Source organism: Blastomyces dermatitidis (assembly GCF_000003525.1).
Source record: "Blastomyces dermatitidis ER-3 genomic scaffold supercont1.3, whole genome shotgun sequence".
Classification (NCBI taxonomy): domain Eukaryota; kingdom Fungi; phylum Ascomycota; class Eurotiomycetes; order Onygenales; family Ajellomycetaceae; genus Blastomyces; species Blastomyces dermatitidis.
The window spans coordinates 6,538,965-6,560,275 of NW_025544776.1; the positions used below are offsets into that span (position 1 = coordinate 6,538,965).

The 21,311-nt window shown below is 46.3% G+C and overlaps 6 protein-coding genes and 1 non-coding gene across 9 annotated transcripts; 5 read left to right on the forward strand and 2 right to left on the reverse strand.

The window, feature by feature from the left end:
• The first annotated feature begins 304 nt into the window (after window positions 1–304).
• BDCG_03630 (MADS-box transcription factor, other eukaryote) lies at window positions 305–2,590 on the forward strand. Its single transcript, XM_045419268.1, has one exon. The coding sequence runs from the start codon at window positions 408–410 to the stop codon at window positions 2,142–2,144; it is 1,737 nt and encodes a 578-aa protein (XP_045275624.1). The 5' UTR covers window positions 305–407; the 3' UTR covers window positions 2,145–2,590.
• A 1,977-nt stretch (window positions 2,591–4,567) lies between these two features.
• Window positions 4,568–4,639, forward strand: BDCG_16763. The gene has a single exon. It is a non-coding gene; the product is annotated as a tRNA-Thr (tRNA).
• A 605-nt stretch (window positions 4,640–5,244) lies between these two features.
• Window positions 5,245–6,435, reverse strand: BDCG_03632 (2OG-Fe(II) oxygenase; the record flags this gene model as incomplete). The annotated part of the gene is made up of 3 exons (XM_045419269.1): window positions 5,245–5,702; window positions 5,822–6,078; window positions 6,212–6,435. 3 exons carry the CDS (start codon window positions 6,433–6,435, stop codon window positions 5,245–5,247), a joined length of 939 nt encoding a protein of 312 aa, XP_045275625.1.
• A 272-nt stretch (window positions 6,436–6,707) lies between these two features.
• On the forward strand, window positions 6,708–9,036 carry BDCG_03633 (60S ribosomal protein L33-B). The gene is made up of 5 exons (XM_045419270.1): window positions 6,708–7,212; window positions 7,440–7,449; window positions 7,633–7,686; window positions 7,802–7,944; window positions 8,105–9,036. Exons 1-5 carry the CDS (start codon window positions 7,188–7,190, stop codon window positions 8,200–8,202), a joined length of 330 nt encoding a protein of 109 aa, XP_045275626.1. The 5' UTR covers window positions 6,708–7,187; the 3' UTR covers window positions 8,203–9,036.
• A 392-nt stretch (window positions 9,037–9,428) lies between these two features.
• Window positions 9,429–13,624, forward strand: BDCG_03634. Of its 3 annotated transcripts, none has more exons than XM_045419272.1 (6): window positions 9,429–10,689; window positions 10,828–10,905; window positions 11,001–11,123; window positions 11,245–11,292; window positions 11,450–12,363; window positions 12,459–13,334. In XM_045419272.1, the coding sequence occupies exons 1-5, from the start codon at window positions 10,491–10,493 to the stop codon at window positions 12,211–12,213; spliced, it is 1,212 nt and encodes a 403-aa protein (XP_045280538.1). In that variant the 5' UTR covers window positions 9,429–10,490; the 3' UTR covers window positions 12,214–12,363; window positions 12,459–13,334. The 3 variants fall into 3 exon arrangements, with proteins under 3 accessions (XP_045280538.1, XP_045280539.1, XP_045280537.1); XM_045419273.1 differs by having other exon boundaries at window positions 11,450–12,359; XM_045419271.1 differs by having other exon boundaries at window positions 9,768–10,689; window positions 11,450–13,624.
• A 596-nt stretch (window positions 13,625–14,220) lies between these two features.
• Window positions 14,221–15,700, reverse strand: BDCG_03635 (uncharacterized protein). Its single transcript, XM_045419274.1, has 3 exons — window positions 15,240–15,700; window positions 14,788–14,879; window positions 14,221–14,637 (listed from the first exon to the last, which is right to left on the reverse strand). The coding sequence occupies exons 1-3, from the start codon at window positions 15,356–15,358 to the stop codon at window positions 14,498–14,500; spliced, it is 351 nt and encodes a 116-aa protein (XP_045275627.1). The 5' UTR covers window positions 15,359–15,700; the 3' UTR covers window positions 14,221–14,497.
• Window positions 15,701–15,840: 140 nt separating this feature from the next.
• Window positions 15,841–21,076, forward strand: BDCG_03636 (SNF2 family helicase/ATPase). The gene has a single exon (XM_045419275.1). The coding sequence runs from the start codon at window positions 16,374–16,376 to the stop codon at window positions 19,911–19,913; it is 3,540 nt and encodes a 1,179-aa protein (XP_045275628.1). The 5' UTR covers window positions 15,841–16,373; the 3' UTR covers window positions 19,914–21,076.
• Window positions 21,077–21,311: the final 235 nt, after the last annotated feature.

A 21,311-nucleotide genomic window follows, 5' to 3' on the forward strand; every position in this document is an offset into this window, starting at 1 on the left:
AAAAAAAAAAAAAAAAAAGAAGAAATTAAAAGTTGTGCTTTCACTGCGCCTTGACGTAAGGGATAAGATGGGATTCGTTAAGAAGACACAAAAAGCCAGACGGTTTATTTGTCGAGGAACACTGAGCAAGATTAGCGAAACAAAACTAGGTCAGGGTTTGACGGGGATTAAACATAGCCGTTGGCGCGAATTTCATTAGGAACTATACCCCCCCCCCCCCCCAATCCCCCAACCAAAAAAAAAAAAAAAAAAAAAATCCCTCCTCGCAAATTATCAACTACTATTTACTAACTCATTACCTTATATAGTATGGCCAACCACACGAGCATAAAGGGCCTGCTGATTTTGCTGGAAAACAAAACCTGGATGAGGAAGAAGAGGAGGACGTGTCGGGTGTTGAGGACATCATGCCACCGCAGAACAATAACATGGTCCCCCCGCAAATACAGAGCCAACCCACCTTCCAACATATTAATCATCAGCCATCTGCATCCCCACCAATTCCGAATGGCGTCTTCCACCCTCGACATGGAACACCACAACCTGTCATCTCCCGGCCGTCTTCGAGAAACAACCTTCAACGAGTAGGTTCGGGGCTAGTTCCCCCACAACAGCGTCACCATGCAACTCCACCGCCTCCTCAAAACGGCTATGCTGCATATATACCAAACCCTTCTATGTACAACCACCAGGCAAATCCAAATATGCACCAGCAAGCTCCACGCCCAGGTCAATATCCTTATCCTCCTCCTATGCCACAACATCATCCCCCTCAACATCAACATCAAATTCCTCCACAGCACCCTCCCCAACCGCCTCCACAACAGCCTCCTCAACATCACCCTCACCACCCGCAACAACAACATCACCCCCCTCCTCCTCCGCCCGCACAACATCAACACCAACCTCCACCCCAACCACAACGACACCACACTCCACAACGGCACCACACTCCACAACCCCATCATCAACCCATGGCCCAACCACCACCTCCATACATACAGGAACAACAGAAGAGACACTCTGTGCCACCGACATTCCCTCCCCCAGAACGACAAGCACAATCCCATTCCCGATCGCCACCTCAACCACAGCCACCGGTAAAACCTGAACCCAGCCAAACACCACCGCCCCCTAAACCTCTTCCATCCAAATCCCGAAGCATTTTCACCCCAATTGACGATCGTGGTTCGGTACTTGCGCAGCATTTTGGATTTGGCCCGCAATCAGACTCCCCCAAAACAGAGTCACCATTAAAGCCTGAACCGGAGAATACCGATTCAAATAGCCATACCGCCCTGCCTCCACCTCCACCCCCTCCCGTAAGATCTGCGACTCTTCCTGCCCACCCTCAACGCACACATTCACTCTCCTCGATACCCGACGTCACCCCAATCTCGCGCTCAAACAGCCTCCAAGTTAGCGCAAAGCGGCCTCGGCTAAAGGTCCAAATTCCCAGCGAGAACTCTGATGCAGGTAGCGCAACTGCCGAATCGTCACCACGAGAATCCACAGGGAACACTGCCGCCACCCCTGCCCGCGGCAGTTCCGACACAGGGCATTCTGGCGTCGTCTTGCCGCCCCCCTCACCCTCCGCTACTACCCTCCTAAGCGCCGGCGCCCAGGGCCCTCCAAATCCCTTCGCGCGCCCACCACCGCCACCCGTCGCAACATCCTCCCAAAACAACGCCGCAGCCGGCTATTCAAACAGCAACAACAACCATAATAACAACATCGACACGCCCATCTCCGCTCTACCTAGCCGCTTCGTGTCCGATACACTCCTCCCCTCCCCCTCCAGCTTCTACCCAGAGTGGGGTTTCGGCCGCTCCGGACCAGATAGCAACGTGCTACCGAGCCCGCTGACTTTCCCGACTCCAATTGTGACGAATGGACCTGGGTTCTCGAGTTCGAATAATTCAGGTTCGGGGTTGAATTCGCATCCGAATTTGCATTCGCAGTCGGGTTTGAAGGAGAAAGAGAAGGAGAAGGACAGGGAGAAGGAAGGGGTTGGTGCTGTGGAGGAAGGGGGAATGGTGAAGAAGAGAAAGAGCCCCGAAGGGGGGATTAGTGCTAGTGGCGCGGGGCATGGTGGCGTTCCGCATGCTAGTGTTGCTGTGGGGAAGAGGGTGAAGGTTGAGTGATGTGTGTATGGGATATGGAAAAAAGGTGTGATGTTTTTTTCTTAGTGGTCCTTGTCTAATTGGGTTTGACACGGTCGTGTTGAGGTGTTTTGGTTTGGTATAAATATGGAATGATATGGGCTTGACATTTTCTGTGCTTGTGTAGTATTAGTAGTTTGATCTTTGTTTCATATTCGGTTTTATTTTGTTTTTGGCTTCCTCCTTACCTTCATTTCTATTGCCCGCTTTTAGAAGAGGGACCGATTGTTTTGCTATTTATTTTTGATATGTAGGTTTTTGGTTTTTGTTCTTGATTTGTTTTGACATAGTTTTGACTTAACAATACAAAATCATATATTGTATATTTTGTATATATCTGCTATACAGAGTATTTAATTTGATTAGGGTTTTTATGTAGTATTCTCATGGATGAACCTCAGCTGTTTATGTTTATCTGAATACCACTGATCTCATTCTGCTCTCAAATGATTACTTGCTAATAAAATGCAGATACAGTACATACATTATTGAGTTCATTGACACTCAACACTATATAGATAAATTAACCTTCTATCAATCAACAAACTCAAAGTGAATGTTTTCTATATTTATTAATAAAGAGAATAAATGATAAAAAACATTTTGAAAAGAAAAAGAGTTTTCTGTGTACATTCTGACATGATGTCATTCTATAAAGACTTTTATTTTTAAACTTGTTTTTGAGAGGTTTTTTATTTTTATTTATTTATTTTTTTTTTTTTTAAAGAGAATAAAACAGCTACAGTTTGCAGAGCTTCACTATCTGTATTGTATACTAGAAAGGCCTATAAAGAGAGTGAGAATATAGTTTTATATAATCTAGTTACTAACTTAGTCTCAAGGTTTTTTTGTGAGAGGTGATAATAAGCTTAGTTGAAAAAGAGTTGAGTCATGTATTCACCAAGTGACCAAGGTAACTAAATAGCTGAGCTAGCAATTGCTGATTTTATTTGAGTATGATATGCAAACTAAACTCCCTCACTTACTTATTTTTATTTTTTTATTTTTAATTTTAATTTTTATTTTTTTGCTGAAGAATTAGTTAATAAAAACCATCTATATATAACCATGCATGCATATATCCTCTCGGAGATATTTTCTCGGATTCGGGTTCCGGTTCGGTTTTCGGTGACAAATGACAGAGCACCGCCGCCGCCCCCCCGCCCCGGGGGCCCCCGGGGCGGGGTAAGCGATGAGAGTGCTTGGAGACAGAGGTTGAACATGTAGCAGTCTCTATGCGTCAGAGAATGTGGAAGGTTGGTAGGTTGAGTAGGTAATACAATGTATTTGCAAGACTACAACAGTTCTTCAAAAGTCTGACGTTTGAGTCAAGATGGCAGCTACATGCTGGTAGTAGTTATAGTAGTGTAGTGGGGTGGGGTTTGAGTTTCTCACTTGAAGAAGATTTGCAATGTAATGTCATGAAGAGAATAACACATAGCTTGTCTTTTTCAAAGACTCTCTGAGGAGATGAACCTTCTTATCATCAAGTAGCTAGCTACTACTGACTGGAATTATTCACCATTGTAAGCGTGGAAAATCTTTCAATACCAACATCAGTAGCTCTGAGATTTAACATTTCCACATTCACGGTTGCATCTCTAAATGCACCTCAAACCCCTGAAGATCTTCAAGATATTTGCAGATAAATTCATCATGAGCTTATCAGAGCAATTGAGATCTGCTTCTGACATTAATCAAAGTCTCAGAAGTTGGGGGGAGTAGAGCCGCAATTTTCAAAGGAATGAATAGATAGGTTGTTTGCCCTCATAATCAATCATGAGTATGACATTTCCTGGCACTGGTATGAGACTCTTCAATGTAACTAAAAGAAATGTAATGAGAATAAGTAATTGTGATTTTGATCTGAACAGTGTGTCATTGATAAATTGTGATACTGTTGCTTATGCAGAGCTTTTTCAACAATTGTGAGAAATAGTGAGTGTGATGCAGCTGATATTCACAAAATAGAATCAGAAAGCATTTGAAGATCTCTGTTCAGAATATATAATGTGCTTCTGAGCAGGATGTTTAACAATAAAATGACATTTAAGGTACACTGCAGTGTGGGTAGTCAATTGAGGACTCCAAAAACCTGCAAGTCATAATAATATACAATAATAATTGACAGGTTTCATGCTCAGGGGTATTTTGCCACTGATTCTGAATGTCACACAGACCAAGTACTTTAAATATCTTTAATTTCAACTCTAATTTAACTTCAACATATCCCGCCCTGCCCCAGGTTGACGTCTGACGGTACCAGCACTTTTTAGATCGCAGGACTTCCGTCATAACTCATAGCCAAAAAATTAGATGCGATGCATGTAGCGTGGGTATTCTTCAGCATTAAAGTACACTCTCTTGTGCGCGTTCAGCACTCTATTGCTGAATAATGACGATACCCCCGCGTGGCTTAATGGTAAAGCGTATCACTAGTTATGATAAGATCCTCGGTTCGATGCCGAGTGTGGGCATGATTACTCTTCTTTCTTGTTTTTCTTTCTTTCTTTCTTTCTTTCTTATTTTCTGGTTCTTATCTCTTCTCTTGCCGTGAGCATCCAATAGTCTTTAGAGAGGTCGAGCCGGAACGAATATCTGAAAGTGGTGTTGGACAAGGGTGGTAAAAAGGAGGAGACCCGCATAACTTTTTCTAGAGAGATAGAAAAGTACCTAGAAAAAGGACATCGAAGTCCCGTAGGACATCCTGCTTCTTCACTTTCACCAGGACAGCAAGGCTGAGTTTTGGAAGCGGTTAACAGAGAGGAATAAAAAAGAACTGGGAAGCAAGGGATCTTCCATCCAACTGACGTGCAGGTATGTAATAGCTTCGGTCCGTGAACGCTGATGATTTGACAGGTCAATGAGCGGATGGAGAGGTATGACACCGCTGCTTCCCCTTGTCCACTACATTGATGAGAAAGAGACAGCTGTTTCTGATCGATATCTTAAAAGAAAGGAATACACATCTCGCCTTAAGATACGGAAAATGGAAAGGTAGGGTAGTTACATCTCAGGATTGGCCTTTAGTTACCCGTACAGTTTCATGAAAACGTACGCTGCATCCCCCCGGCCCCTCAACTCAAAGATCTTGAAACTCAACCCACGTCTTCATCTTAGCCCTCACATGCTCCCCATACACAACCGCGTCAACGCCAAGCTCATCATCGACCGACTTGATAAGACATTTCTCGCCAGGCTCGAAGAAAAACCGCACGCTAAATCTGCCAGACTGCTGCATCGCAGCGGCAGCATTTGCAGAAGATGCACTTATAGATGTAGGCGCGGTCGCGGGAGGAGCGCGTACACGGTGCATGGTAGCCACGAACCGCCCGCAAGACACTTTCGCCATCAAATCAACGATGTTCACAACGATGGATTTGGGAACATACGGCGCAGCAACCCATTTCCCATCTGCGTTTTGAACCTCCAGACCCCCTGTCGCATCCTGATGAAGCAAGGTAAGGATACCGCTGTCCGTGTGCGGGGTGCAGCTGAGCTTCAGGGGATCGGGATGGACATCGGCATCGGCATCAGAACCTGGTTACTCTCCGCCGCCTTGGAATTGAGTGGATGTGGAGGAGGTGGGTGGGTAGTGAAGGAGCCGCAAGTGCTAAGCGAGTCTGTTAGGTATGATGAGAAGAAATCCGCCTCTTTACCAAGCGAGATGGCGAGGAGGGAGAGTAAGGTTGATGCAAGGGCTTGCAGTTCGTTGTGGAGCAGCTCGAGTTTTGCACGAGAGGGAAATACAGCTGGTGCGGGCCAGACGTTGGGTTCTGAGAGATTGATTTTCGGCAAATGAGTGGCGTTGGATATACTGTTTGATGCCGGTGTCTGCGGAATGGACTTTTGAGGCCCGATCTCAAAACCCTCTTTTAGGTTATCGCTGGCAAGATCCGGTTGCATCGGAAAGTACCTAGCAAAATAATTTAATATATGACTTTTCTCGCTACTGACTTGAAACTGGAAACAAGATGGGATAAAAATGGGTGCAATGATTCCCTCGATATGTATTCCTGTGCTCCTTGCGAAAGCTCCTTTTGGCCAACTTCATCTTCTCCTCCGTTGGGAGAGCAAAGAAGTCTCTACTGATGTCGAAAAGCACTTGGTGATCGAAACTCAAGGGATGATTTAATAGGTAGGCAAATCCCGTAGTGGCGAAGACATTGTATAGCTGGCTTGCCAGGTCCTTCTGTTGCTCTGCTCCCAACTCATGGGAGGATTTCAGAGGAGATAAATCAACGATAGGTAGAGCGGGAAATGTGGTGGCCATGGCTCCTCATCCGTCATTTACCCATGGTAGAGTATCCCAGGAGATGGAGCAGCGAGTACTATCAAAGATCTATGTATGTATAAAGCTCGTCGTAATTATCGCAGAGATAAATGAAGGAATTAGAGAAAAGCGTCCTCTGAATAGTAGATCGTCAAAGGTCAAGCATGATAGATTGTGACTGATGAAGCCGGCCTAACGCTAATGGTGGCGGCAGGCGAGGCACACGACACCTCTGCGCACCAACAGCCGCATTCTCCGCTGCAGATGGCATTCAGCTTCTCCGCACCGCCAGCCATTCCCGTGTGTACATTGTTGTTAGTCAGGGTTTGGGGCCTCGTCGAGAAGTGACGAATCGAGTCAACTAACAAATGGATGTCTCAAGTCATTGTTAAGTTCTCCATCACGTGACCCTATCCGATCCCCATATCCCAAAAAGGTAAAGCGCGATGGCTGTTAGGGCTCGCTAACACCGATTCGGGGTCCAGTCGCACCAACCTTGGAAACCACCACAGAACGACTTGTGCTCGATATCTCAACTCTCCCCGACAACGACAACGACGACGACCAACGAACGATAAATCCCGGAGCGGCGCACCCTTTTCTTTTCTCCCTTCGCGAAAAGAAAATCAAATAAAAGAAGACAACAAAAAAAAAAGGAATCCCAACGCACCTGCTTTCCGGCCGGTGCTGTCTTAGGTTCTCTTTCTTCTTCTTTTCCGTCTTCGATTTTCACAGATTTTCGGTGGCCCATCATGCCTTCGGATCACGGACACAGACGTGAGTTACTCTCTCCTCTTTTCCCCTGGCGGGTTGGATTGGGTATTATGGGATGACAATTATGAGTTTTGCTGCGTTGTTTTGTGCTGTGGGTTTTGTGTGCGCGCGCGGCTGGCGAAATGGGCTAGGTTTTTTGGGAGAGGAGGGGGGAAATCGTTGAAATATCCATTGATGATGATGGGAGATCTATTTGTGCGCTAACATATATTCTCGTTGGATTCATTTAGTATATGTCAAGTAAGACGAATTCCCCTCCTTATCCTTTCCCGGTTTTGCCCCATTGGGTATATCAGTTTACATGTGTGCGATGAGAGCTGGGGTTTTTTGGGGATCAGATATCGGGGATAGATATTACGATTTCGAACAGATTAAGGACTATGATTGAGACGGAACAGGAGAGCTGATGGGATACTTCATTAGGGGTCGGCACCTGAGCTACCAGCGTGGAAAGCGCGCCACCAACCCCAACACAAGGTACCGTTTAACACCCTTCCCGGTTTGCTCCTCTGGATTTACGTTGATATGCGGTCCTGGCTCCCTGGCGAAATAAGGAAGAATATTCTGGCTAATGGAAATGGTTGTGATATAGTCTCATCAAACTTGAGGGAGTTGACGACACCAAGGCCGCCAACTTCTACCTCGGAAAGAAAGTTGCGTTCGTCTACCGGGCCAAGCGTGAGGTTCAAGGTTCCAAGATCAGAGTTATCTGGGGCAAGGTCACACGGACACACGGTATGTCTTTTTCCATACCAAAATTGGCGGGCCTAGACACATGTATACTCGGGGCCTCCCCAGTCCGAGAAGTACTGGCCCTTGACGAGCCTGTATTTCCACACAAAATAATTCTGTTGTCAAAGCATACTAAGATAATACTCTTTTGTTTTCTTTCCAGGCAACTCGGGCGTCGTCCGCGCTCAATTCAGACACAACCTCCCCCCCAAGTCATTCGGTGCCAGCGTACGAGTGATGTTGTACCCATCGTCCATCTAAACCCGTTTGATTGAGACCGGGGTCGGGCATCAGTCTTTTCTTGTTGGGGTTATGTTGGGAGAACGGGGTTCGGGTTGTGAGACTTTTCTTTTGGCGTGGGCAATGCCGGAGGGACGAGATGTTGTTGATTAAAAAGGACAAGGGGACGGGGCAACGACGGCGAGGGGTTCCAGTGGTTGTGTTGTGTTGTGGGATCAGGGGCGGTTTTCTTTTTAAAATATAACAAGAGACCCAAATTTACACAAGAGTGGGGGAGAGGAGCGAAGACATTAAGGGAACGAAGGGGAAGGAGGAGGGGCCTTGAAGGGGGAGGGGCATATATCGGGGTTCAAGCTTAGCCTCCCCCCCTTTTGCGCTTTTTTTCTTTCCTGTTTCTTTCATGTATTTCTCTCCTCTCCCCTTCTTTGATGTTGTTGTTGTTCTCCCCTGGCAGCAATGGCATCAAAAAAATGCCGAATAGAAAAACCTAGACGGCGGCTCGCCTATGAGTTTTTTCTTTTTTCTTTTTTTTCCTTTTTTCTATAATTTAATAAGCTTCTTTCAAAAAAACAAAAAAATTGTCCATCCCACCACCCCCCCCGCACCAAAAATCCGATTGTCCCTCACCCACGCCCAAATTGAAAGGTGTTTCATCCTTTTCCACCAAAGAATGAAACTTTCTCAATGACTCTAGCCCTAAAAATAAGTATACAAAGTCATTGGCAATCACCGCATATCAATATATGAATCCGTATCCGGGTCCTGGTTTCTTTGCCATGCTATGCCATGCCATGCCATGCCATGCCATGTGGTGCACTGTGCCTTATCTTTGACCTTCACCTTGATATGACAAGGAGTGATTGTACTGTACATACCATCCCAATAATCTGTGTAGTCGGGGAATTGTAATCCGTTCAGTAGTAGTATATACTATAGTATACGCGGCGTAGTAAGGCTGTTGTTTGTCTGGCTTGGTAAGTTGGTACCTGGCAGTGGATGTAGGCTTGGATTTAACCATGGTCCTGGTCCACAACATGCATGCATATATGTATGTACATGTACTGTACTCCGTACATACATGTAGATTGTTCATGGATGCGTTGGATAATTTAGTTAGAGGACAGATTGATCGCAGGGCTGTTGTTGTGGCTTTCTTGTAGGTTTTGTGGGTCGTGTAACAGCCCGGTTTCAACGTGAGATCGCTGGTATTTAATAATATTATTTATTTATGTGTTATCATTTCTGCCATTCGCATGGACATACGGAGTACATGATAACACAACTAATCAACTGGTGGATTAACTGGATTTAACTGGATTAACTAGCTAGTGAGTGCGGTCTGGATGCGCTGGCTGAGCCTGGCCCTAAGCACACGCCCACACACGCCACTCTCTCGGGCTCCACAGCGGAGGTCGTTGCGGACCAACGATGTCATCAACCAGCTAGGTTGGTTTGTCGTAGGGGAAGAAGGGAAGAAGAACAGAAGGGAGAGGAAGAGACAAGATTTGGGACAATCCCGCCACTCTCTAGGGAAAAGAAAGGAAAGAAAAGAAAAAGAAAAAGGAAAAAGGAAAAAAAGACTTTCCATGAATTGACTTTCTTTCTTTCTTCCCCATCGTATAACTAACGGAGCAGGATAGATAGTGGTTATCTCCCCCCCACCACCACGCCCCCCCCCCTCCCATTCGTTCTACGCATTCTCTTTACATCCACATCCAAGCCTTTTTTTTTTTTTCTTTCCATCATCTCCTCCGAGTCACCACGGAAGTCGTCGTCACAGGCATCCGGGGGGACAGTCAATCTGAGACATAGGTCCTGCTGAAACACTGCAACTCCCCTCCACCCCTCCCTCCCATCTCCATTTAACATCCATCGATATCGATCTTTTTTTCGAGGATAAGTAGCAACTGTATAACTCTCCGTTTCTCCCGCCCGCCAGGAAAGAAATCTCTCCCGTATCCGATCAGGGAAATTCCTCCACCGCGAGGTATCATACTGATTACTACTCAGCCATCGCGCTGATCCTTTCGCCGCCCGGCTTGTTGTTCTACCTGCCTACGTACAGTACAGTACTTAGCGATCGATCGATATCATCAACATTAGTCAACTTTACTCTCCCTTCATCCGCTCACTTCCATCTTCTTCCGTCCTGCAATCCATTTTTCTACCTATCCATCCATCAGTCCTTCCATCCATCCATCCATCCATCCATCCATCCATCCATCCATCCATCCATCCATCCAGCTCACTCGCTCGTTCATTCGTCCAACCACCTCTCCGCATATCAGATAACTTACCCGCCCAACAACATGGCAGCGGTCCAAGAGTCGCCCGAACGGGGCCGCGTCCTAAGCTTCACCGGCAGCAGCAGCAGCAAGTCAGAGAAAACACACAAGAGCAGCGGCTCCCATCACAAGATGAATCTCTCCGAGACGCACGAGGAGAAAGAAGCAAGCAGGCTGCGCACACATGCTGACCCGTCCCGAGCCATCCAGGAACTACAGCCATGTGAGTTTTATTAAAAACATTTACATTTCTCCTTCTTTCACATGCGCTTGCTGGCGTGACGGGAGTGTCCTGGACATTAAAATAAACAAGCAAGAAAACAAAAAAGAAGACAATATGCTCATTGCATTTTAATTTTAGCTGCTGTTGCGTTGCAAAAATCAAACTTGGAGTCGCTGCGATCTGTCCAGCATAAAGATATCTATGGAAATCCAATAAGTGAGTCCCCTCCCTCTTTTTTATTATTTATTATTTTATTCTCATTCTCTTTTTTATACGCGCGTACAATTGACCATGGAAACCTTACTTTGCAGCCGATCCCGATCTATCAAACCCCACCCGCCATCGGTTTGAGCGGCCGTTGGATACCATTCGTTCTTTCGAGGCGGCCATTGATGGGAGCTATATGAACCGGAGGGCATCGTATGCCCGACCAGGTATTTTTTTTAAATTTTATATTCCCTTTCCCTTTTCTTTCTTTCCCTTTTCTTTCTTTCCCACATTTTATTTTCAATATGAAGGATAACACATATACTTACTGACTGCTGGACGGTTTAGACGAGAGTACAAACGGTGGTTACAGCCGACGAAGTAGCTATTTTGGAGGTATGTTGCAACGTGCCATCATCCATCCTCTCTCCCACCCTCCCTTTCGTTCTTCCCTTCCATTGGACTTCCATTCCCCTTCCACACTGTCAATTTTCACCTTTTCAACTTCCCTTGGCATGGATCCACCAAGAACTAACCCCGCGAAACGCTCTAGATCGAGGAGGCGGCGGAGCAGCAGCCGGAGGACTCAGCAACCACCGGAACGGGGGCTACAACGAACAAGCCAACTACTCAGCGCACCGCCTGGCCCCGTCACGGCCGGATAGCTATGCTGAAAGCTATGGCGGGGGCAATTATAACGGAAATAATAATAATAACAACAATAATAATAATAACGGCTACGCGCCACGGCCCCCTCGTCATGGAGGACGGATGAATCAGGATCAGTACATGCAGGGATACAACAACAGCAACAATAGCAACAACTATTTCTCACAGCAGCAGCACCAGCAGCAGCAATATCCACAAAATGACAACTATAACTATGCACCCGCATCCGGCTCCGGGTCGGACGTGCTGGCAGCAGACGCAGACCCAAACCACCCCGGCGACGACGTCAACAGCCATCCCTACCGACACCATCAACAACAAAACCAACAGCAAACTCCAACAGAAACGTACGGCTTCACCGGCTTCAGCGACGCGCCCGATCTCGACTACCCACAACACTCTCCCCATAGCGGCGGCGGCGGTTACAACCATCAGAATAGTACTACCGGTACTGATGGGAATTACGCGGACCCATCTGGCAATATTAATAATAACAATAACAGCTACAACAACAACAACGGTAGCGGCAATCAAGCACCTCCTCCCATGGCGAGGAAGCCCGTTGCGGCGTTCTCGTCCCCGTCGCCCGCCCCTACGCCGCCGGTGGAGAAGAGGAAGAGTTTCTTTAAGCGGTTTAGCAAGTCGTGAAGGGGAAAATCCTGAGGCCAACAGAAAAGGAAGAAACAAAGACCGATTTTTAGCCCTACCTTCAAACAAGGGGTTTGGCACTTGTGGTTTTTTACGGAGACGTCGCTCTGGTCATTTCGTTTGTTCGCTCGATGTCTAAAGAACCAGTCAGTCAGTTTTATATATAACCTTAACCTGGAAAAAAAGAAAAAAAAAAAAAAAAAAAAAAAAACTAAACGATCCACCAACTAACTTACTTCCGCCAGGTGAAATGGAAAGTTCCTTTTTTTGAGAACAGATACCACCACGCATACATACATACCTACGTATATAGAGACGTACTTACGTTACATACAACATCCTGTTTATTTATTGATTTTTCCTTCGCGCTACACCAAACGGAGGACCCCCCCTACGCGCATTATAGATACAGATACAGTCTGGTCTCTCTTTCTTGCCTTTCTTTGTTCTCTTATTCTTTCTTTTCCTTACTACTTACGAGAAACATGAAACAAAAGGGGGACACATTACCTGGACATGGGAAATCGGACACGGGAAGGGAGGATAATGACAACAATCAATGGATAATGGATAACGGGTGGGATTGGAATAATGGATATGAATATGGGATACCTTGATGAGGGAAAAAACGGGGGAGGGAAGGGAGGGGGAGGGGAAACGGGACAACATGATACATACCTATGTACACTCTTCTCTGACTTGATTTTTATTTTTATTTTTATTTTTCTTTCTTTTCTTTCTTTTGTTTCTTTCTTGTTGTTGGTATTATGTATTATGTGGGTATACGAGTGGGAGTTTTTGTGTTTAGAAATTGAGATGTGTACTTACCGAGGCACTACACCTGCTGTGAAGAGGGGAATGAAGATGAATACCAGATCAGATGATATCTGAGAGATGATTTGTTCACTTGAGGTGGGAGGTTGAGGGAGTTTCATTTCTTGTGACATTTTCTCATTGTTGATCCTGACTTGAGACTTGATAAGCACTCAGTCAGAATATGAGACTGGCTGTCACTGACAAACGAAACATACAAAAGAGCTCAGCAGAATGAAGTATTTAAATAAGTTACTTAATAAAAAACAATCTCATTCTTCTCTCTTCTCTCATCAGTCTCTCTCTCTCATTCTCTTAACAGAACTTGTTAAATTCTCTCTGGCTCCGATGATGTAAACTAGTGATTAAACTACTTCATCACAGAGTCTCTACTTGATAGTTTTTCTCTCTGAGAGAATGAAATGTTAAGAGAGAGCAGATTCAAAACTCTGCCGGCACGTTCTCTCTTAACACCTAGGCCAAAAAGACCGGAAGACGGCTGGCTCCTTGCCAGCCGCGCACGGCACCCATACTTATAGTGGTGGCTCGCCTGCTCCCGCCCCCGGCGCCCCGTGGCCTACCGTCACAACTGCCTCCCTCTATTATAGGGTTTGTCCTGAGCCCTGTCCAGCCATAGCACCCCGCAGGCCGCCAAGCAGCCAAGCAGCCAAGCAGCCAACACACATCTATCTATCTCCTCGTCTGGGGCCACTTTAGAAAGCTGTCTAGAAACAAGCGCATATATATCGTGCAATAGGATCGACCACATGGGAATAAAAAATATTTTCCTGGTGGCAGACGGTTGATGAGGGAAATGTATCACCACACGGGTTATTTGCTCATTTAATCCGTATCAAAAGAACAATGAGACAGAATTTGTTTTTACTTATCGGCAGAGAATAATAATAGAATGTGCCAAGCGAGGCCGGAGGGTTGCCGCCAAACCAACCTCGTATAGTAGAGTACATCCGTACACTACATTTCACTAACGCTACTCCGTACACTAAACGGGGATTTATTAATACTGCAGTCTTCCATCGCACAATTGTATCATTTATCCAAATATGAAACTTATTCAGCGTCTCTGCTTGATATTTTCGGATTAGCGCGACGAACTAAACTCCTTTAGACTTCTACCAAGTTCCTCCTTCAGACACATCACACATGCTCGCAACATATCCATGGATATTATATGAAGAGTTTCTTTCTACTTCAGTGATATAATTAAATAGAGAATCGCATATTGAATTCTCTGAGATATCTATAAAAAGTTCAATCACAGCTGCTATCTTTTATCTTACAGCGTATATAATTTAGAGATATTCACTGAATGCAATACACACACATAGCTGCTAGATAATTAATATGAATCAACTACTCATTATATTACCAACAGGAACTCACTGACACACATACACACATAACATACATACAAAAAAAAAACAAACAAATCTGACAAGTATCTTTCACTCTACTCCTCCTTCCGCTCCCTCTTCTCCCTCTCCTCCTCCTCGCTCTCACCCGTATCCTCACGCGCAGCGATGATGAGATAGATGATCAGAACGACGTTTACTGAGATGGCGGCGAGGCCGCCGGCGTATGTGGAGTCTCCTGTGGGGTTGTTGGGGTTTAGTTTTTCCATGTAGGAGGGTTTGGCTGGGGGGGGGGGGGGGGAGAGGGGGGAAGGTTGAAGAGGGTGAGCGAGATGGGATGAGGGATGAGGGGTTAACATGTTAAAAACAAAAGAAAGGAAGATCGCACCTCCACAGATCGTATTCAGTGTGCCGTAATACGTGCCCAGCGGCGCGCAGATCATTGCTATCGTAACTAGAATGAGTTTGATGATGACGGGTCTAGAGGTGAGAATAGATGGGTTAGTTAGTTATATTAGCTGTGTGTGATGTTTCATGTTCGGAAAGAAAGCCTTGTCCTCTCATTCCTTTTCCTCTTAGTCTGTGTGGGAGAAAAAAAAAAAAAAAAAGGTATTACATGTCTTAGTGGTATATAGAGAATAGGAAACCTGAAGCGCTGAAGAGATGCTACATATCTATATCTATATGTATGTACAAGGAACGGCTAAACAGCAGGCTAAGTAGGAACGAGAGAACACCTGATGGAAGAACCAGGCCGGAACTCCATGCCAGGACAAGAACTGACAAAAATAAACCACAAATATGCATGTATAGTACATTGCTCAAAAGGAAATAACTTACGAAGGATATCCGTTCTTGGTGTCTGCTGCTGCTGCTGATGATTGCGCCGCTACAACTGGAGCGCTAACATCGTCGTTCTTCGTGGCGACGGCGGCGGCGGCGGAGCGGCGGGTGGCCATTGTTCTTGCACGAATCTGGAAGCGGGTAAATCGAAAACGGAGTTTCAGTGGATCGCCGCGTGGGGAGTGTGTTTGTTTATGATGATGGTGGTTGTGGTTAGAGAAGGACCAGATATATGTATGGTGTTTCTTTTTTTGTTTAATTATTATTTGTGGTTGGTTGGTGCTGGCTTTTTATTTTTTGAGAATGGCGAATTGAACTAGGGAAGCAAGCAATGCAACCCTGGAGCCTTTGGGGTTTAACGGCTGTCTGGGTCCCTCATTGGGCTGTGGTTTATAGAGCTGGTGCATTTCTAGGGTATTACTTTACTGTGGTTAGTTTATGAGGAGTGTGTAATCGTAGAAGTTGGTTTCAGGCCGTGTTTCACGCGATCCTGTGTTCGAAAATTGATACTATTATACGCGTGTTGGTTGTGTTGACAGAATTTACTTACATATTGCTTTGTTTTGATTCTATTTGAACCATGGTATTGTAGATAAAACCTAATATGATAACTGTTACACTACTCTTCTTAAATGCCACATGCAGAAAACCCCCGACGTATCTCTCTCGACTACACCGTGTTTTACCAGCGTGATTCTCTTCCTCTGTACAACTGTACATGGCTGAGGTTGATATTACCGCATTGGGAAATGGGGTGAGAGGATGAATCAGCAATCATATCTTATCTGCACGTGATCTATCGCGGAAATAAAGTTTCCCCGTGACGCGCGCGTTTTTCTGCCGCAAACCACGCGAAGAAGAAGCAGCCAAAAAAAGCTCGGAGAACGGTTTCTGGCCGTTTTTCACAATTCCCGCCGCTGATTGTTTCTCTCGCTACTCCTGATATGCTCCCTTTTCTCCCCAAGAAGGCTGCTGGTCAGGTGGAGCTATAGGAGAGCAGAACTCTTTTTCCATCTGCAAGGCCCTGAGAGATACTTCTTACCTCTTAAGAGCTTTTTGCAGCTAATTTGTCGTCGTTAAGAAGGCCTGAAAACGAAAAATATATTCAGGCTCCGAGGAGCCGTTTTGACGATGGAGGAACTTGTCCCTGACACCCCCCTCCGCAATCAGAGGGCTGACATGTCCTCAATTGCTGCGGGGTCTGATGCTGAGCACGATGACCAGGGTAGCTCGGAGTTCGAAGAAACCGTTGCAACGGTCCCTCTATACAAACACCAGCTGCCAACGCAAACATTATTCACCCCCTCAACACAACAATTCACCCAAAAATCTACCCAACCCACCCAGATAATAGACCGAAACCCCAACCATCTGCTTTCCCCCTCTGCGCAAAACTCTTCTGTCGTCCAAGTCGCCACATCCTCGCCGCTGGCTCCCAAGTTTACCCCCTCCCGTCCTTACAAAATAACCCGGGCTGGAGTCTTGTCGAATTCAATGGCCCCCATCGGGACGCAGTTTAGGCCTCCACCAATGGTAAAGGTCCCTATTAAGAGACCCCCTGCCATTGATCTTGACGACGAGGGCCCAACCTACCGCGGCGGATCTTCAGACGAGGACGATATTCAATTTGTTGGAACTACGGATATCAAGCGATCTACATTTGCAAAGAACCCTAAGAGCCCTGATAAAGAACGGATTCTGGAGTCACCAGCTGCTGTGAACGGTGCTGCGACTCGGTTCAAGGAAATTACCGCATCCGCCTTCTACAACCCATCTGCAAATGACAATAATAGAAATGTGTCTGGAAAACGCTCAGCGGACAGAATGTCCTCTGCGCCTGACTATAGATCAGGGTCGCCTAAGCGATCGCGGCAGGAAGATACTTTTACATTGGATGATATTGAAGATTACCAGACTAGAATTAAAGTCCAGCGCATACTCAATGTCTTGCCGGGCAAGTCCATCCAGCTCATCCTCAACACCCTTGTATCCAAGAGAGGTAACTACGAAAATGCCCTGGAACATCTAGCAAGCATAGAGGATTATCTACCCACGGACCCCATCTCTGACGACGAGCTAAGTCTGGACCGCCATACACCCCACGTGGAGCCAGCGAAACAACAGATTAAGGCGAGAACACGCATCCAGGATAAGTGGACTTCAAGCCAGAGACTTCCAACCCAAAAGAGTGGGTCTGATAGAGATGCCTCAGCACCCCGTAAGCGGTTGATCAGGGGTCAAAGAATGCGTACTTCATCTCCCCCATCCAGGGCATCTCCTGCTCCTGCCAGAGTCTCCAAGAAGCCTGGAAGGCTTATTAAAGGCAGGAAATCTAGACCACGATCAGAATCTCCAGAGATACCTATAGTTGAGATAGACTCGTCTGAGTCCGATAACCATGAAGATTCCGAAGACGATAGTATTCTGGAATCAAAAGTCCTTAAATTTTTCAATTCATGTTCCGTGGCAGATCTATCCGACATCGCTGAAATCCGGGAAAATATTGCCAACACTATTATCTCAAAACGTCCGTTCAAATCTTTGAACGCGGTTCGTCAAATCACCCAGGAGGACGATTCGATTGGAAAGACTTCAAAGGACAAGTCGAAAAAGTATGCTAAGAAGCCGATTGGGGACAAAGTTGTCGACAAGTGTCTTGACATGTGGACGGGTTATGAAGCTGTGGATGCTCTTGTTTCTAAATGCGAAGCACTTGGAAAGCCAGTTGCAAACGAAATGAAACGATGGGGCGTGGACATTTTCGGCACAAAGACACAAGGCGAGCTTGAAATAACTTCTTTGGATACCAAGAACACGTCAGATGGGACCCATGATTCTGGAATTGGCACTCCTTCCAGTGGCTGTTCCCTGAGCGTCGACGATGACGAACTCAAACCCAACAATAACTCGCGCAAGAAACAGCAGTATATTGGCCAGCCAGCAATAATGAGCGAATCGATCACGATGAAGAATTACCAGATTGTTGGGATCAACTGGCTCAATCTTCTCTTCGAGCAGAATTTGAGCTGTATCCTTGCAGATGATATGGGTTTGGGGAAAACCTGCCAAGTCATCGCTTTTCTTGCCCATCTCTTCGAGAAAGGAGTCAAGGGGCCGCACCTAGTGGTAGTTCCCTCTTCGACTCTGGAGAATTGGCTCCGTGAATTCTCCGTGTTCTGCCCAAAACTAAACGTCATGCCTTATTACGCTAACCAGAAAGTTCGAGCTGAGATTCGGCAGCAAATTGAAGACACGAGGGACTGCATCAATGTCGTCGTCACGACTTACACAATTGCAAAGGCCAAAATAGATGCCGCCTTCCTTCGTTCCATGGACTTTTGTGTTTGTGTATACGACGAGGGCCATATGTTAAAGAGCAGCAAATCCGTGCTCTACGACAAACTAATCCGCATTCCGGCCCAGTTCCGGCTATTACTTACCGGTACTCCCCTTCAGAACAACCTGCAGGAGTTAGCTTCACTGCTTGGGTTTATCCTACCGTCAGTCTTTAGAGAGAGAAAGGAGGATCTTGAGTACATCTTCAGCGCCAAAGCCAAGACTGTCGACGACACACATGCGGCGTTACTATCCGCGCAACGCATTGCTCGAGCAAAATCCATGCTCACCCCCTTCGTGCTGCGGAGGAAGAAGCATCAAGTGATCGATCTGCCGCCCAAACTCACCAGCGTGGAATATTGCGAGATGAATGAGGCACAGAAAGAAATATATACTCACGAAGTCGAGACCGTACGACAATTAATTGCAGATCGAGCCGCGGGGAAAAAGGTGGGCAACAAGTCTGCCAACATCCTCATGAAACTACGCCAGGCCGCCATCCATCCCTTGTTCTACCGACGTCACTACGACGACAAGACGCTCAGCCGTATCGCCAAAGCATGCATAAAAGACGAAAAATGGGCTGCATCGGACCCGGACCAAATCTACCTTGAACTATGTGCCTACAACGATTTCGAAGTCCATACCCTCTGCGAACAAAACCCAACCGCCCTGTCCAGATTCATACTTAAAAACGACGAATGGATGCACTCTGGCAAGGTGGACAAGCTCTGCGAGTTATTAACCCGCTTCAAGGAGAACGGCGACCGCACTCTCGTCTTCTCCCAATTCACCATGGTCATGGACATCCTCGAGCACGTCTTACAAACGCTGCAAATGCGCTTCTTCCGCCTTGATGGCAGCACCAGCGTGGAAGATCGCCAGTCCACCCTTGACGCCTTCCACGAACAAGTCGACATCCCCGTCTTCCTCCTGTCAACCAAAGCTGGCGGCGCGGGTATTAACCTCGCGTGCGCGAATAAAGTTATCATCTTCGACTCTAGCTTTAATCCGCAGGAGGACGTGCAGGCGGAGAACCGCGCGCATCGGGTGGGCCAGACGCGCGCGGTTGAAGTTGTGCGGCTTGTCACCAGGGATACGATTGAGGAGCAGATGTATGCGCTGGGACAGACGAAGCTGGCGCTTGATCAGCGAGTTTCTGGAGAGGATGATGGGGGGGCTGCGTCGGCGAGGAAGAGCGAGGAGGCTGGATTGAAGGTTGTGGAAGAGATGGTGATTGCGAAGCTTAAGGAGGAAAAGAACGATGAGGCTGGTGAACCTCCTGCTGCTGCTGCTGGTGGATCTGAAAAAGTGGAAACAGCAGAAATATCTTGATAGAAAACTATTGCATTCGCCTTCCGTGCGATGCGCTCCGCTACACCCAAGGGCCGTTTTTCCATATTTCATCAAGTTACCACACATTCCGTCGATAGCCATATGCATGGTATGGCCGAACGAACCAAAGCCGACACAGAGGCGTTCTAATCCTCCTTCCCTCTTTAACCTACTCTCTTCGAGTGCTTCACGGAAAGGTTTTCATTTTTTCATTTTTTTTATTTTTACCCTCATCCGCGCGCCGTTCCGTCTCCATCAAGCCCCTTGCGAAAACGCCACGAAATTAGACAGCCGTTTCATCGGTCGCGCCCGCGCACCCCGCTTATGCTGTAGACTTTGCTGGAACTATTACTCCCCCGCGCCCGCCCCCCAACTCCTTTGGGCTTGCCACATACTTGCATCCCGTTTCGGTAAACATTATTCCTACGGCTGGGCTGTTGCCGCAGTCCTGTCAGAACTTTTCGCAAACCCCGGAAATACACCCATGTTTGTGGATAGAAAAGAGCAGTAATGAGAAGAAGGGTAGAGAGTAGAAGAGACGAGATTTCTTGTTTAAGATCCGCTAAAATAATTCCATCTGCTGGAGGGGGTTAAACCTTGGCTGGTGTCCCCGCCCGTTTCTCTTCGTCATTGCCTCTACGGAGTACTTTGTGTTGGATTTTCGGGAGTATTAAGAATTGGAGTTGAAATGTACGCGAGAAAATAAGGCTTTGTCGATAGATAGATAGATTTCTTTTCTTTCTTTTTTTCGCCCTCTTTTCCTGTTTATACATCTTTTATCCTCTTTATCTGCTTAGCGGGATATGTAAAGATTAGATCTATTTTTTTATTATTTTTTATTATTTTTGTATCCTTTGTCAAGCAAATTATAATGGTACAGGAATGATATTGTAGACATACTCCCTCTTTTTTTGACCCTCCTGTACCAACTACCATCGTACTAAGGATATATCCTGCCGCAATTTACAGTGCCAATGTTGGGAAATCTAGACCAAAACATGTACTGTACTCCGTACATACCCCATAATTCACTCCTCTATTGCCTCGCTTGCAATGCGAAGTACGGAGTAGATGTGTTCCTATTTGCTCGGCTCCACTCTGGAATGATCTATAATCTATTGCAGCGTATATTCCCGCTCTACTATATGTATGTTCCGTTTCCTGCATGTTGACTTGCAGTCTGCAGGGGAGGGCATATTGTATACAGTATAGGCCAATTTCTTCTCCCCGCACGCACTCCACAGCCGAGAGAGAGTCTGTGGGGTTTGGAAAATCCTTCGAGGTTGACATTCTAACTAACGAAGTGGTAAGTTAGATCGATGCCCCCATATTATTTATGTTTTGCTTGTGTGTTTTTTCCCGCTTCCTTTCCGCGCTTCGATGTTCTAGAACTGCTGT

Coding starts and splice junctions, on each gene's coding strand:
- BDCG_03630 (XM_045419268.1), top strand. CDS start 408: ATGCCACCGCAGAACAATAACATGGTCCCCCCGCAAATACAGAGCCAA.
- BDCG_03633 (XM_045419270.1), top strand. CDS start 7,188: ATGCCTTCGGATCACGGACACAGAC. Junction 7,687..7,801: donor GCCACCAACCCCAACACAAG/GTACCGTTTAAC, acceptor GTTGTGATATAG/TCTCATCAAACTTGAGGGAG. Junction 7,945..8,104: donor CAAGGTCACACGGACACACG/GTATGTCTTTTT, acceptor TTTTCTTTCCAG/GCAACTCGGGCGTCGTCCGC.
- BDCG_03634 (XM_045419272.1), top strand. CDS start 10,491: ATGGCAGCGGTCCAAGAGTCGCCCGAACGGGGCCGCGTCCTAAGCTTC. Junction 10,690..10,827: donor CATCCAGGAACTACAGCCAT/GTGAGTTTTATT, acceptor TTTTAATTTTAG/CTGCTGTTGCGTTGCAAAAA. Junction 11,293..11,449: donor ACGAAGTAGCTATTTTGGAG/GTATGTTGCAAC, acceptor GAAACGCTCTAG/ATCGAGGAGGCGGCGGAGCA.
- BDCG_03635 (XM_045419274.1), bottom strand. CDS start 15,358: ATGGCCACCCGCCGCTCCGCCGCCGCCGCCGTCGCCACGAAGAACGAC. Junction 14,880..15,239: donor ACCAAGAACGGATATCCTTC/GTAAGTTATTTC, acceptor TCTCACCTCTAG/ACCCGTCATCATCAAACTCA. Junction 14,638..14,787: donor ACTGAATACGATCTGTGGAG/GTGCGATCTTCC, acceptor ACAACCCCACAG/GAGACTCCACATACGCCGGC.
- BDCG_03636 (XM_045419275.1), top strand. CDS start 16,374: ATGGAGGAACTTGTCCCTGACACCCCCCTCCGCAATCAGAGGGCTGAC.